Genomic DNA, 15,361 nt, shown 5'->3' with positions numbered 1-15,361 from the left:
CAGATATTGCTGCTGGGCCCGCATTGAGGCCCTCTCCTGGCCCCGTCCCCTCAGCATGGACGGGGAAAAGCCCTCTAATTGCCCCTAAGAGAATTAACTGGGATCCTTCCCTCTAAGAATCATAGCATGAGTGTTGGAAAGTATATTGACAATCAGAGTTAGTTGTTTCTAATTTATATCATCAAGAATGGGGGGGGGGGGTGTCTCAAAATGGCAAATGAAAATCTGTAAACAAATTTCAGTATTTCAAAAATCCTACCAGAAACTGCAACTTCTGGTAGCATTAACTGCCAGAGTTTGCTTGTTTTGTGCTAAAAATCGTATCAGACACACATCAGACGGGGGTTTTAACTGAGCTGTTCCGATTAAATATAATTTGTTTTCTCATTATTATGATGCTTAACTTGGTAAATAACTTTTCAAACGAGTGAGATCACGGTCGAGCAGGTAAATTGGAAACACTTGCTACCACGCTTGCAATGTACAAAGCACTGTGCACTGACTTCAGTACTGTGGAATGGCTAACAGCAGCAGCGCCTGGAGTCCTGACTGTCAGTCCAGAACTCTTCTCAACTGCTCGGAGCTTCCAGGTTCTTTCCCTGTGTCCCAGCCTTCAGAGCCTTCAAAACCCGAATCGAAATACCTGTCGTGCCCTCGCCACTGGGTCACACTGCCTGCCTCGCAAGCCACAAGCCGCCGCTCCCAGTTCACGTTCAGGAATGCGGCTCACCCCCCACGCATGCGCGGTGCGGCAGCCCCCACGCCGGCGCCGCTCCCCGCCGCTGGGAGCCGGGACCCTGGGTAAAGCAGGAGGGTCTGCGCCCCGGGCGCGCGTGCGCAGTTGCTTTCGGAGCACTTTTTTTTCCCCCTCCCGTCCCCCTGCCCCAAGGCCTCCGCCACCGCGACCATCCATTTCTCTCTCCGTTGCCCTTTCGTTCCCTCAGACGGCCCTGCCCTCGGGCGCGTTTAGAAGGAAAACCGGATCCCCACTGAGGCGGCGGTCGTCGCTAGGCCGTCGCCGTCGCCCAAGGCGCGCTCGACGCGTCTGAGCACCGCCCCGGCCGCGTCTGAAGTTGTATCCCCCGCCGCTCCCGCCCCTTCCGCCGCTCGCGCGCGCGCACGGCCGGCCCTCGGCGCGCTCGGGTTGGCTGCGGCGGCGACCGCGGCGGCGGCGGTCCCGAGAGCGGCAGTGGTTCCTCCTCTGCTTTAATAGTTCCCTCCGCCCCCTCCCGTCGGACGCTGCTGTGTGGTTTTGCCTTTACGAAAATCAACTTTATTGTTCCTCAGCCCCACCTCCCGACGCGGCGCGCGTCCTCAGGATGCACTGAAGGCGGAGGGGAGGGAGGCGGCGGCGGCGGCGGGTCGCGATCGCGGTCCCTCTCCTCCGAGCTCCCAGCCGGAGGGGAGGGAGTCACGATGTCTGGGAGCCGCCAGGCCGGATCGGGCTCCGCCGGCACCAGCCCGGGCTCCTCCGCGGCCTCCTCGGTGACTTCCGCCTCCTCGTCCTTATCCTCTTCCCCGTCGCCCCCTTCCGTAGCGGCTTCGGCGGCGGCGCTGGGGTCCGGCGGGGCGGCCCAGGCCGCGGGCTCCGGCGGTCTCGGGGGCCCGGCGCGGCCTGTGCTGGTGGCGGCCGCGGTGTCCGGCAGCGGCGGCGGGAGCGGCGGCGGGGCGGTGTCCGCGGGCCTATCCCGGCTCAGCTGCGCGGCCAGGCCCAGCGCCGGCGTAGGAGGGAGCAGCTCCAGCCTAAGCAGCGGCAGCAGGAAGCGACCTCTGCTCGCCCCCCTGTGCAACGGGCTCATCAACTCCTACGAAGACAAAAGCAACGACTTCGTCTGGTGGGTTGGACGAGCAGCCCTCAGCAACACCCCCCCCCCCCCCCCATCTCTGCGTTAGGAGTTTCTGCTGTTGGGGCTGCTGGGGTCCGGCGGTCTGTGGGGCGGTCTGTGTCTGCAGAGGGATTCGAGCGTTTGTAGGGGTTGGTGGAGTGGGATGGGGAAATGTTGGCATCCGGACTCAGGGTGAGGGTACTAGAGAGGGTAGTGTTGGGGGGAGACGTGAAGGGAGTTTAGGCAATAATAAATAAGAGGGAGAGATGGAAGGTCAAATAAGTGGCTGTGCATAAAAGGAGAAAGGTGGGCACGGAGGTTGGGCATTGAATTTTCTGGCCGTCTGGTGAATTAGGTACCCTGTCAGTCCGGATTGCTCGTGGAGGTGAATTAAACTTGTAAAGGGAGAGAATTAAGCTTCCTGGTATGCTGAGGGAGGGAGTTGTTGGTCACAGTTTGTTTATTGAAAGTGTGGTAGATGGTACTCTAAACATGGGTATGGCTGTTTTAAGGAGAAGTAGTATTTGCTGTAAATATCCGTTGTGTGTGTGCTGATGTAAATATCCGTTGTGTGTACGTGTAAATATTGCCTCCTGTTTCAAAGGCTAGGTCATTTAAATCTGCTGTAGTCAAGAAAGTCTGTTCACAAAAAATTGCACTTCTCAGTTGAATGTCTTGAAAGCGGGGCGGGGGGGGGGTGGCACATTTTTAAATACCATCCGTGGGTCAGATGTAATTGCACTGCACTTGGCACTTGTGCTAACGCATCAGAGTTTTTTAGAACTTATGATTTGAGAAACGCTTGGAATTAGACGTGTTGTCATCGTGGATAGTATACAGTAGTACTCAGTTACGACATTTGGCATAGGGGGCTTATTTATATTAAGGGAAAGATGGAGTTGATTGTCCTGCCTGAGAGTGTTTTCAGTTTTCACTGGGTTTTGTCCAATTCAAATGGTAAGATTAGGAGAAAGGAATTGCTGTTAGCTGAGTGAGAACTGGTAAAATCTTGTGCTTTTCTTCTGGAGGAAATTGTTGATAGACTTAGTGTATTAGTGATAACGGGAAATTGGCTTGCACTATCATTAGAGGGGAGATTCACTTCAGGGTTGCAGATGGTAAGTTGTCATTAAATACAATAGGGCTAGAAGTTGGGAGTATAAGAGTTATTGATTAGACTTACAGTTTCTAGTTCTTGCAGTGAAAATGGCTTTATATTTTTGCTTTTGTCATAAATTATTCTGGATTGAGAATTGGTTCATTTTTCATTGAAGCTGGACTAGAATTGTAATATTTTTTTATAAATAACTTAAGCAGCTTATGTTAGGTCTAAGTGTTTGTGTTTGTACCTGGTAGAGAATGCCATGTGATAAAAGTAGAAACTAATGAAACAAAGTGAGGATTTTTAGAATTTGTCTTTTTAGCCACCATTTCCATTTCACTTATAAGTAGATTAAAGGAAACAAATGTGCTAGCATCCATGTAGGTGCACTAAGATACAGGGTGAAAGAAGGGAATTAATCATTCATCCAACAGACATTTATTTGACACTCACTGTCTGCCAGGCACCGTATGTACTTATTATACTTACTTATTACTTATTATACTTACTGTAAGCCATTTTATAGAGAATTGGAGAGGGAAAGGGGAGTATAAGCCACTGGTGCTAATTTTTATTTTTTGGGGGTAAAATTATTAAAATTTTTGCTAGTCTGTCACCTGACTTTAAAAAAAAAATTTAAATCCAGTCTCTGAATCTTAACTACGTTGCTTAGATTTTTTTCCTTGTTTGTTTTCTTTTATATTCTAAGTGGAAGTGTCCAGTGAGAGTCTTTAGTTAAAAATTCTGAATATTTCACTTTCTAAGAATGTCATAGTCCTTGGTCTCTTGCTGGTGAGGTTGACGTTTCAGAAGAATTCATTAATGGGAATCAGTTTTCCTGATTCTCAAGCTAGATTTGATTTGGCCAAGTGTTTAGGGTAGGAAGATAAAGGACTAGGCAAAGCCCAAGGAATCCTTTTCATTTCTAATTGGCCCTGGGTGGTTGGTCTTGTCTGCTGCAAGGTTAAACTGTGAACCAGTCCAAATTATTCTAAGCTTTTACATCTTAATGAGGCTGAAGTTTGAATAATGATAATAATTCCTCATTCACATTTTAAAGATGTTTATGCTTCATGTTTCATTTTATCCTAGAGCAACTCTGTTAAGTTGTATAAAACTTCCAATATTAATGTAATACTAATATAATTGTATTCTCATAGAGGTAGAGAGAAGTTAAGTAACTGTTTCAGATTGGACTGTTCAGGAACAGAATTACAACTCATATCTCCCGATTCTCAGTTTAGTGCTTCCTTTTATGGAATTTAAAAATTTCAGATCTATAAGATCAAATATATGCATTTAGCCTCATGGTTTTTAAATGTGGTGGATTGGAGGAAAACAGCTGTTTCACAATCACAGGAGATAACTTTTTTTTTTTTTGACCACACCCTGTGGCATGCAGAATTTCTCTGACTAGGAATCCAGTCTGAGGCCTCTGCAGTGGAAGCTCAGAGTCTTAGCCACTGGACCACCAGGGAAGTCCAGGAGACACATGTTTTTATTCTTTCTCCCTCCCCTTGCCTGTCTGTCTGCCCACATCCTAAGAGGACTTAACAGAATTGGAGGCTGGAGCGGGCAGTGTAGTTTGCAAAAGCTCCCTTGGTGATAATGACTTGTTCTTTCATCCTGTTTGAGAACAGTTGATTTAAAGTCAGATGCTGAATTGTCAGCATCACCTGTTGGTCTCTCCTTACTTATATTTGAAAGTAAGTTTATATCTTACTGTAGAATTGATGGGCATTTTAGGGATTTGTAGTTTTGACTCTAGTATTGCTTTCAAAGGATTGAAAGTACCATCAAGTTATAGATGAAGAGTCTGTAGTACAGTAGAGAGTGGTATATATAGCTTGAAGTTGAATAAGTCTCTGACATTCAAAGGAAGTCTTTGTTGCCTTACTTTTCAAAATTGTCTTACATGGTCTGTTAAAGTATGAGTCTGTCCTGTGTTTGGAAGACAATATCTTTCTTTTACACTGTCACATTATGACCGTCTCAGTGTTAGCCTTTCCAGCTCCCCGAAATGACGTTTTCTACCTCTTTAAGTCCCAGATATTCTCTAAGTTGTAGCAGGAATAGGTATTTTTAAGTCTATAGTAAGCCCTTATGGAAAAATTTACTCTGCCCTATCAAATGTAGGTAGAATCTGTGTGAAGTCCATCGACCGTTTAATAAATGTGACAGACAGCCTCTTGTGTCAAACTGTTAATAACAGACTGTCCTGAAGGAGGTCACGATTTATGTGAAGAAAAACTTTTAATCACATAATTATAATATCACATCCTGGCATCACTGCTCCTCTTTGGGTCATGGCAGATGTTAAGTACTCTTTTGAAATTCAGATGTTGTCTCACAGTCCTCAACATAGCAGTCTAGGCAGCCACTACCTATTAATCATATTTAGCTTTAAAGATGAGACCAGTTGCCCATGTCTTACTGAGTATGAGACCTCAGTTTAGTTTAAGGATGGGTTTTGGGCTCAGAGATAATGAAGCAAAGTGGGTTTAGTGAAAATTACAGATAACTCTGTTGGAGGCTCATGTAGATGCTTGAAACTCAAAGTTCATAAATGCCAAGTTCACTAAAAAGTACTAACAGTTGGTTTGGTATACATAATAATAATGTGAAAGTCGCTCAGCTGTGTCCCACTCTTTGCGACCCCATGGACTATACAGTCTGTGGAATTCTCCAGGCCAGAATACCGGAGTGGGTAGCTGTTTCCTTCTCCAGGGGATCTTTCCAACTCCCATATTGCAGGCGGATTCTTTACCAGGGAAAGGAAGCCCAAGAATACTGGAGTGGGTAGCCTATCCTTTCTCCAAGGGAACTTCCTGACCCAGGAATCAAACTGGGGTCTCCTGCATTGCAGGTGGATTCTTTACCAACTGAGCTATCAGGGAAGCCCACATAATAATAATATGTGTTCCTTTATAAACTATTATTATTTGCCAGGCACTATTCTAAGGGTTTGACATGACTTAATCTTTACAACAACTATTTGATGCAGATAATTCCCACTGAAAAAAATTAATTATTTGCAGTTCGCTTGTTTTAGAGCATAGGCTCTTGGTGCACAGGCTTCAGTAGTTGTAGTGCATGGGTTTTAGTTTCTCCACTGCATGTAGAACTTCAGACCAGAAACGGAACCCACGTCTCCTGCATTGGCAGGTGGATTCTTACCCACTGTACCACCAGGAAGTCTCTAATTCCCATTTTATAGATGAGAAAGTGAAGGTCAGAGAGGTTATATAACTTGTCTCAATTCATATAGTTAATAAGGGTAGTATCAGTGTTTATATCCAGCCGTTTTGGCTCAAAACTCAAGTTCTTAACCACTATATTACCTTGCCTTTCAGAGACCAGTGATTTTGTTTACAGTCAGCCTTATTAAGATATAATTTGCATACATTAGAAGTCCCCAGTTTTAAGTGTGAAGTTCAGCGAGCCTGACAAATGAATACATCTATGTTACCACCCTAGGTAAGGTACAGAACATTTCCATCATGCTCATGAGTTTACTGTGCCTCAGCTTTGCACTCAGTCTTCTGTCACCTCTGATAACCTGGCAGTCTGTTTTCCTTCAACATGGTTTTGCCTTTTCTAGGATTTTATGTAAATGGAGTCACTCAGTATGTAGTCTTTTGTGCCTGACTTCTTTCACTTGGAGGAATGTTTCTGAGATTCGGTAATGGTGAGTGCTGTGCTGTGTGTGACTCTTTGCGACCCCATGGGCTGTAGCCCGCCAGGCTCCTCTGTCCATGGGGATTCTACAGGCAAGAGGACTGGAGTGGGTTGTTGCCATGTCCTTCTCCAGGGGGTCTTACCGATGCAGGGACTCAACTGGGGTCTCCTGCACTGCAGGCAGATTCTTTTACCAGCTGAGCTACTAGGGAAGCCCTCAATAATGGTGAATGTTTTACTAATTTTCTTCTTTTAATTTCTGAGTAGTATTCCATTCCATGGATATAACATGACTTCTTTATATATTCATCAGTTAAAAGATACCGAGTTTGTTTGTTTCTGAAGTTTTCAGTGATTATAAAGAAAGCTGTTGTAAACGTTCACATTCAGGTTTCTGTGTAGACCCATCTTCACGTCTCTTGGGTAAATATATAGGAGTGTATTCTTGGGTTGTGTGGCCAACTGTATGTTTAACATTATAAGAAACTGCAGAATGGTTTTCTAAAGTGACTATCATTTTGCATTTCTACCAGCAATGTTTGAGTTTCAGTTCTACATTCTTGCCAACGCTTGCTTTCAGTCTTTCAAATTTCAGTCATTCTAGTGGTATGTTTAGTAGTATCTTATTGTCATAATTTGCATTTTCTTAATGACTGATGATGTTAAGCATACTTCCATGTGCTTATTTCCACTTGCATATCTTTTATAAAATGTGACCTCTAACCTCTCGCATATATTTCTTACGTTTGTGTTAAGTTGTAAAGCTTATGCCTGCAAGTCTTTTGTCAGTCTATATATTGTGATGTTTTCTCCCAGTCTATTGTTTAGTTTTTAGTTTTCTGAGCAGTCTTTTGAAGTGCAAAAGTTTAAAATTTAAGTCCAGTTTATTGGACTTTTTTCTTTTATCGTCTGTGACTTTTGTGTTCTATCGAAATTGTCTAAATCTTCTTGTATATTCTAGAAACTTTATGGCTTTTTTGTACTTAGGTACAATCATTTCATGTTAGTTTTTATATTCTGTTTGTGGTAAGATTTGAAGATTTTTCTCCTCCAGTGTAGATGTCCAGTTGAAGCACCCATTTGTTGAAAAGACCATCTTTTTTCATTAAATTTTCTTGGAATATTTCTCAAAAATTAATATGTTTAAGTTTATTTCTGAAATCTTTATTCTGTTCCATTGATCTAAGTGTTTATCCTTATGCCTATACCACAGTTTTAATTTCTGTATCATTGTTGTAAATCTTGAAATCAGATAGTGTAGTTTTGTTCCTCTATTTTTAGCTATTTAGGATGTTTGCATTTCCACATGTATTTTAGCTTACCAATTCTTAAAAAAAAAAGATTTCCAAGATTTTAATTTGGGTTATTTTGAATCTATGACTCAATTTGGGGAGATTTGACATCTTAACAATGTTGAATCTTTGAGCTGTAAACATAATATGTTTCTCCAGTTATTTAGGTCTTGAACTTCTCTTAGCAGAGTTTTATAGTTTGCCGTGTTTGGATCTTGCACATCTTTTGTTAAACTTACTCTTAAGTGGTTCATGTTTTTGATGCTCTTGTGTTAATTTCAGTTTCCTAATGTTGTTAATATGTAGAAATACAAATTATTTTTGTATATTGACTTTGTTCTTTAAATTGTTAAGTTCACTTATTACTTGTAACAGTTTTTGGTAGAACCATATGATTTTCTGAGATGACAATCATGTCATCTGAAAATCAGTATAGTTTTACTTCTTTCTTTTTGAATTTTCTGCCTTATTTTGGGTTCTTCCCTGGTGGCTCAGAGGGTGAAGAATCTGCCCACAATGCAGGAGACCCTGGTTCGATTCCTGGATTGGGAGGATCTGCTGGAGAAGGGTTAGGCTGCCCACTGCAGTGTTCTTTGGCTTCCCTGGTAGCTCAGACAGTAAAGAATCCACCTGCAATGTGGGAGACCTGAGTTTGATCCCTGGGTTGGGAAGATTCCCTGGAGAAGGGAGCGTCTACCCACTCCAGTGTTCTAGCCTGGAGAGCTCCATGAACAGAGGAACCTGGCAGTCCATGTCCTCGCAAAGAGTTGGACATGACTGAGCAACTTTCATACACTAATTTTTTAAAGCTATATTTTTCATTTTTATTTATGAGTGACATTGATCTATTGTTTTCATATAATGCACATATATATTTACTTTATTTACCTTATGTAAGTTTTGGTATCAGGGTTATTAGTTTCTAGGGCTGTTGAAACATAATTACAGACTGGGTAGCTTAAAAAGCAGAAAGTTATTTTCTCACAGTTTCAGAGGCTAGAAGTTCGAGATCAAGGTGTTGTCAGAGTTGGGTTCTTCCCTCCTTGACTTGGTGACGGCCACCTCTTGTTGTGTCTTCACATAGTTGTGCTTTGGTCTGTGTGTTGTCTGTGTCCTAATCTCATGTAAGAACACCAGTCATATTAGGTTTAGGTTCTACATATATGACCTTACTTTACCGTAATTACCTCTTTAATGTCCAGTCTCCAGATACAGTTTTCTGAGGTACTGAGGGTCAGGATTTCAATGTATGGATTTGGGAGAGGACACAGTCCAGCCCATCACATAGAGTAATGCTGGATTTCTAAAAGGGGATGAGAAATGTTATCTATTTTCTGAAAGAGTTTATGAAACTGGAATATTTATTCTTCAGTGTCTGGTAGAATTCATCAGCGAAACCATAGTTTTTGTGGAAAGGTTTTTATTTACAACCAGTTTCTTTAATTGATAAAGGACTGTTCAGGTTTTTTATTTCTTAAGTGAGCAGGTGAGTTTTGGTAATTTGTCTGCTAATGGATTTCTCCATTTCACCCAAGCTATTGAATTTGTTGGCATAAGGTTCATAAATATCAGTACTTCTTTATGCTTTAAATATTTGTAGGATTTGGAAGGATGTCCTTTCTTTCTTTCATTCCTGATACTGATAATTTGTGTTTTCTCTTTTTTTTTGCCTCGAACAGTTTATCCAGAGGATTGTCAGTTTTATTAATCTTTTCAAATAACTCTATATCCCTGATATTTGGCTCTGTTTTTCTAATTCTACTTTGAGTTTTATCTTCTTTTTCTAGCCTTGAATATGGAAGCTTACATTATTTTTTTCTAAGAAAAATTTAATTCTAATAGTTTCCCTTACTAATCCCACACTAATTTTCATTCAGTTCCATATACTTTTTTTGGTCCTTTCCATTGAGATTGGAAGAATGGGTTACTTAGAAGTATTTTAATTTCTAAATGGGAATTCTCTGGCTATCATTCTGTTATTGACTCCTAATACAATGTAGCTTTGTTCAGAGAATAGGATTTGTATGACTTTAATCCTTTTAAATTTATTGACTTCTTTCATTGTCCAACATAGGATTTATCTTGGTTAATGTTGCATATGCATTTGAAAAAAATGAATATTCTGCTGTGTGTAGACTAGTATATTCTATAAATGTCAAGTTTGTTGATGTGTTAAGCTCTGTATACCCATGCTGATTTTCTGTATACTTGTTCTGTCAGTTACTGAAAGGGCTGTTAAAATCTTTAACCATGCCAGGTGTAATTGTGGGTTTTACTATGTTTCCTTGCAATTCTGTCAACTTTTGTTTCATGTATTTTGAAACTTTAGTAGTAGGGCACACACATTTAGAGTTGGTAGGTTGATACCCTTATCGTTTAGAAATGTCCTTGCTTATTACTGGTAATATTTGTTGGTCTGAAATCCATTTAGTCTGTTGACATAGCCTCTCCAATTTTATTTTCTTACATGTTTAGATGGTATGTGTTTTTATCCTTCACTACTTCTGTGTCCGTTTCAGAGTAGGGTTCTTGTAGATAGCATATGGTTGAGCATTTTTAATTAAATATGACAATTTGTCTTTTTTAATTGGCTTGCTTAGACTTTTTGTTTGCATTTTGACATAATTATATACTTGGTTTTATGTATACATCTTGCTTGCTCTTTGTTTTCTATTTGTCCTTTCTATCCTTCTATTCCTTTTCTCTCTTTTTTCCCCCTTCTTTCCTTGCCTTCTTTTGGATTAATTGTGTATTTTTAAGATTTCTCTTTTGTTTCTACAGTTGACTTATTAGTAATACTTATATGGTGTGTGTGTGTGTGTATATGTGTGTGTTGGGCGGGGGGAGTACTTGCCCTAGGGTTTATAATACTCATTTTAACTTTTTTATAGTCTGCCTTCAAATAATGTTATGTCACTTCGTATACAGTGCAAGAATTTTGGAATAGTATGCCTCCATTCTGTAGGATCCATCCCAGTTACTGCCTCATGGCCAGAAGTGTAAGTTCTATGTGTGTGTGTGTGTGTGTGTGTGTGTGTGTGTGCATGCGTGCTCAGTTGTGTCTGACTCTTTGTGATTCCATGGACTGTAGCCCACTGGGCTTCTCTATGGAATTTTTCAGGCAAGAATACTGGAGTGGGTTGCCATTTCCTCCCCCCGGGCATCTTCCCAACCCAGGGATCGAACATGCATCTCTTGCGTCTCCTGCATTGGCAGGCAGATTCTTTACCACTGCACCACCTGGGAAGTCATAAGTTCTGTATTCTTTTTCTAAAAAAAAAAAAAAAATTGAAGTGAAATGCATGCTTTATAGAAGTCACCATTTAAAGTGTACAATTCAGTACATGTACAGTGTTGTACAGCCGTCACCACTAGTAGTTGCCCTGCAGCATGTGGGATTAAACCTACGTTCCCTGCATTGGAAGGCAGATTCTCAACCACTGGACCACCATGGGAGCCCCCAAAGCAATATTTTTTCAAAAGTTACTTTAAAAACTCCAGATGGGAGTATAAGAAGCACATTTTCCACGTGGCTGGGTGTTTCTTTCTCCCAATGATGGGAATGACAGTATCAGGGCTTATTTGGTGGCTCAGCTGGTAAAAGAATCAGCCTGTAATGCAGGAGACCTGGGTGCAGTTCCTGGGTTGGGAAGATCCCCTGGAGAAGGGAAGGGCTACCCACTCTAGTATTCTGGCCTGGAGAAGTCCATGGACTGTATAGTTCATGGGGTCACAAAAAGTGGGACAGGACTTCACTTTCTTTCATTGTTTAATGAAACATATTAGGTATGGTGTCTCCCCTGTCCATACTTTTGTAGCCCCTCCTGCATATGCACCCATGTTTTTCTAATGTGGGAGCTTGCTATCTTTTCTAGCTCATTGGCCTGTGATGGTTGCTTTTCTGAATTAATGACTAAAATATAGCAGTTGCATCTTGCTATTATTGGCATGAAACAGTCATTTATGTTGCATCAATCATATTTTCTATCTCAGGAATTTGAAATTAAAAAAAAACCCCGCACACTTTTTAAAAAATATTGACGTTCTAGAATTAGTGTTGATGCTCGAAGGGCTATACGGTTGACCTTGAAGAGCACAAGAGTTGGGATGCCCACCCTCTGCCCAGTCGAAAATCCACTTTAACTTAAGTCAGCACTTTATGTCCACAGTCCCTCCACATCTGTGCATTCAACCAAATGGAGATTATATTTTACTGTAGTATTTATTATTGAAAAAAATCTGTGTGTAAGTGGACCCACATAATTCAAACCTGTGTTGTTCAAGGGTCAGTTGTATATTGCAAGCTAAGATATCCTTGAGATGCAGAAAAAGAAACATTAGTCACATTAATAGCAGAGCTCTAGTGAAGATCTGTATTCCATCTAAGTGTATTCCACCGAAGTCCCTAGATCCACCTTGAATCTAACACCAGATCCTGTGAGCCCTGGTGATGATGTTTGCTATGAGACAGTTCTCTTAATTGTTCCACTTAGAACTCACAAGCCTAATTGAAATTCTTCTCTAACTGTAAGCCTTTCGTGGTTAGAACTGCTACTCTGAGTAGTGGAATCTTGGGAGTGTGAATAAAAAGAGATCCAAGAGGAAATTGAGAGTGTATTGGGGTGATTTCATACTGGGAGGAATCGATAGTGACAGTCTGGCCATATTTGCTTTCCTGATCAGTCTCCTTTTTTAGGCGATTGCGATGGATGGAACACCAGAACTTGGCTCCCTTGCTTATCTTTTCATGCCTATCACTTGTGTTAATCATGGTGTCCTCTTTTTCCCCTAGCCTTCATGGTCTCATTTAAAAACAAAAAACAAAAAACTCTGCTCCTGAAACTCTACCATAGCTACTTTGAATGCCCTACCTTTCTCTATTTTTTTTTTTTTAATTTCATTGTTAAATTAGAGTCTAAAAATTTTGTCTTATCTTTCTTTTCTTCTTTACCTTCCCTGTCCTTATTCAGAGAATCCTGTGATACAAGACAAAGTTAAATGTGGAGATAGGAAAGGAATCTCTTTTATAAAATACAGGATAAATTTAATCTCTATTAAAAGGGATGTTTAAGTTTTCTAGGGCTTTTTATCATATCAAATGAAGTTAGGAAGGAGTGAGATGAATGGACAGAGGCTGGAACTTAACTGCTCCCTGTGAAGATTGGTGCTTGGGATCTAGTGTTACCAGTATAAAGTGAAGTCAGTCTGTTGTGTCTGACTCTTTGCGACCCCATGGACTGTAGCCTACCAGGCTCCTCTGTCCATGGAATTTTTCAGGCAAGAATACTGGAGTGGGTTGCCATTTCCTTCTTGAGGGGATCTTCCCAACCCAGGGATCGAACCCAGGTCTCCTGCATTGTAGGCAGACGCTTTACCATCTGAGCCACCAGGGAAGTCTCGTTATCTGTGTAGGTGTTAAAAAATGATTTGAGGTTATTATTATTTTCCTTCTCATTTATTTCCTTGTCTTTCAGTGCTGAATCCACTTAGGGCCAGTTGAGAATGAAGGGTGCCTTGGGGATGGTCACAAAGCAGCTGGTTTAAGGGGAAGGAGGAAGCTAGGGAATTGTCATTTTTGGACATTTTGAGGGGAAAGAAGAAACATTTCTGTGGCTGACTTTTGTTGGGTGTCTTTCACTCTTGAAGGATGTATATAAATTTCAACATATTCAAAATAATTTTTTCCAAGGTTTTCTAATTGCTGATAGTGATTTGAAATTTCATGGTCACAGTGATACATGTATTTGTTTCCTTTATCTTCTGATGCAAAGGGCACTGGACTTGGAATTAAAAGCCCTGAGATTTAACTTTGGGCAAATGAATGTTTGAGTATGGTTTTTTTTTTTTTTCATTTTTTATAAATTGAGACGTAATGGTATCCCATTATAGGATTGTGAGGTTTAGATTATGTAATACATGTATGAAGACACTGTAACTTATAAAATCACTGAAAGGAATCAGGTGGTATTTGCCAGGATTTCACATTTGGTACCAAAATATGAAAGTGGTTCTTTGGTCCTGTTAGGTAAGATAAGATGTAACCACTCCTTATTTTCCTAAATGATTCTTAATTGTGCCTGGTTCTGATTATCCTGATATTTTTTTTGTATAATACCTAACATTTGAAAAATTGAATGCTTGGTTAGTTAGAATCAGTGCTACTAGAATCAGTTGACACATTTTGTGGAAGTATAATAGAATTAGTGTTGGTATCAAAATATGTATGGATTGAGCAATGGCCTTATTATTGTACCATTTATTATTATATCATTTGGTAAGTTTGGATGCTGGTTTTGAAGCAGATAATACATTTAAAAGGAAGAGTATAGGCACTGATTGAAAATTTAACTTGAGAGTCAAACCAGTTATGAGACCCTTGCTTAACTGAGGTGATGTGCATTATAAATACAAAATAGTGAATTAAAAAAGAATTTTCTGTATCTATATCTGTTCTGCTCTGTTGGTTCCTAATGTAGTTGAATGACACACATGAGCTTTTGGCAAGCTTAAGGATTGTGCAGTATAATATCTACCTTTAGTTTTGGCAGCTGCTATGAATTTATCTTCTTCACAAGATTCAACTGAAGATTATTATTTTAATAAAAAATGGTAAGATGAAAAGTTCAGATAATCACTACTAGTGTGGTTCACTCCATGGTCTATCAAAAGTTTTGTGGTAAGGTTGCAAAATCAGATACCTAAAATGGCCATCTAATTTTCTCTTAAATCAGTACCCATTATGCTTATTTGCCCTTCTGTCTTTTTCTTTATTTCTAAGTTTTCCTGAGTTCTTTAACTTCTTTTAAAATAAGTTTTTCTTCCTAATAATTGATTTCTGAGGTTGCCTAATTGAGAATTTTCTTTATCTTTCAGTGCTTTTGTAATTTTCTTTATTTCTTTTAGTCCATCTTAAAATATTAGGTTATAATTTCCATTTGTCTTACTGTTTTCCTCTTGTGCTTGCATTGTTTCCAGGGATGGTATTATGGTCTATATTCAATTGTGAACTCTTCGTGCTGCTTATATTTTAGAATGATTAAACATAAAATATGTTTCATATTTATATTCATTGTTACCACATTTAGAGCTCTTTCTGTCTTTGTGTATATTTGCTGTCTTTGTATTCCTTATTCCAGTTCAGTTGAGTTGCTTAGTTGTGTCAGACTCTTTGTGATCCCATGTACTGCAGTACGCCAGGCTTCCCTGTCCATCACCAACTCCTGGAGCTTGCTCAAACTCATGTCCATCGAGTCAGTGATGCCATCCAATCTTTTGTCCTCTGTCGTCCCCATCTCCTCCTGCCTTCAGTCTTTCCCAGCATCAGGCTATTTTTGAGTGAGTCAGTTCTTCACATCATGTGGCCAAAGTATTGGAGCTTCATCTTGAGCATCAGTCCTTCCAATGAATATTCAGGACTGATTTCCTTTAGGATTGATTGATTTGATCTCCATGTAGACTCTCAA

General features: G+C 40.5%; 1 protein-coding gene and 1 non-coding gene across 6 annotated transcripts in view; one reads left to right on the top strand and one right to left on the bottom strand.

The window, feature by feature from the left end:
* Positions 1-1,212: 1,212 nt before the first annotated feature.
* COP1 (COP1 E3 ubiquitin ligase) overlaps positions 1,213-15,361 on the top strand; it is a 220,594-nt gene continuing 206,445 nt past the window's right edge. For 2 of the 5 annotated variants that reach the window (XM_061160776.1, XM_061160777.1), the window contains exon 1: positions 1,227-1,835. In XM_061160776.1, coding sequence (XP_061016759.1) covers positions 1,417-1,835 — 419 coding nt within the window. In that variant the 5' untranslated portion in view covers positions 1,227-1,416. Of the gene's footprint in view, positions 1,836-15,361 lie in introns of all 5 variants that reach the window. The other 3 variants (XM_061160779.1, XM_061160778.1, XM_061160774.1) reach the window with 3 other exon arrangements.
* Positions 13,220-13,291, bottom strand: TRNAC-ACA (transfer RNA cysteine (anticodon ACA)). The gene has a single exon. It is a non-coding gene; the product is annotated as a tRNA-Cys (tRNA).

The sequence above is a fragment of the Dama dama genome, chromosome 14 (assembly GCF_033118175.1).
Source record: "Dama dama isolate Ldn47 chromosome 14, ASM3311817v1, whole genome shotgun sequence".
In the NCBI taxonomy this organism is placed as follows: Eukaryota; Metazoa; Chordata; class Mammalia; order Artiodactyla; family Cervidae; genus Dama; species Dama dama.
This window is presented reverse-complemented; position numbering and strand designations above follow the sequence as displayed.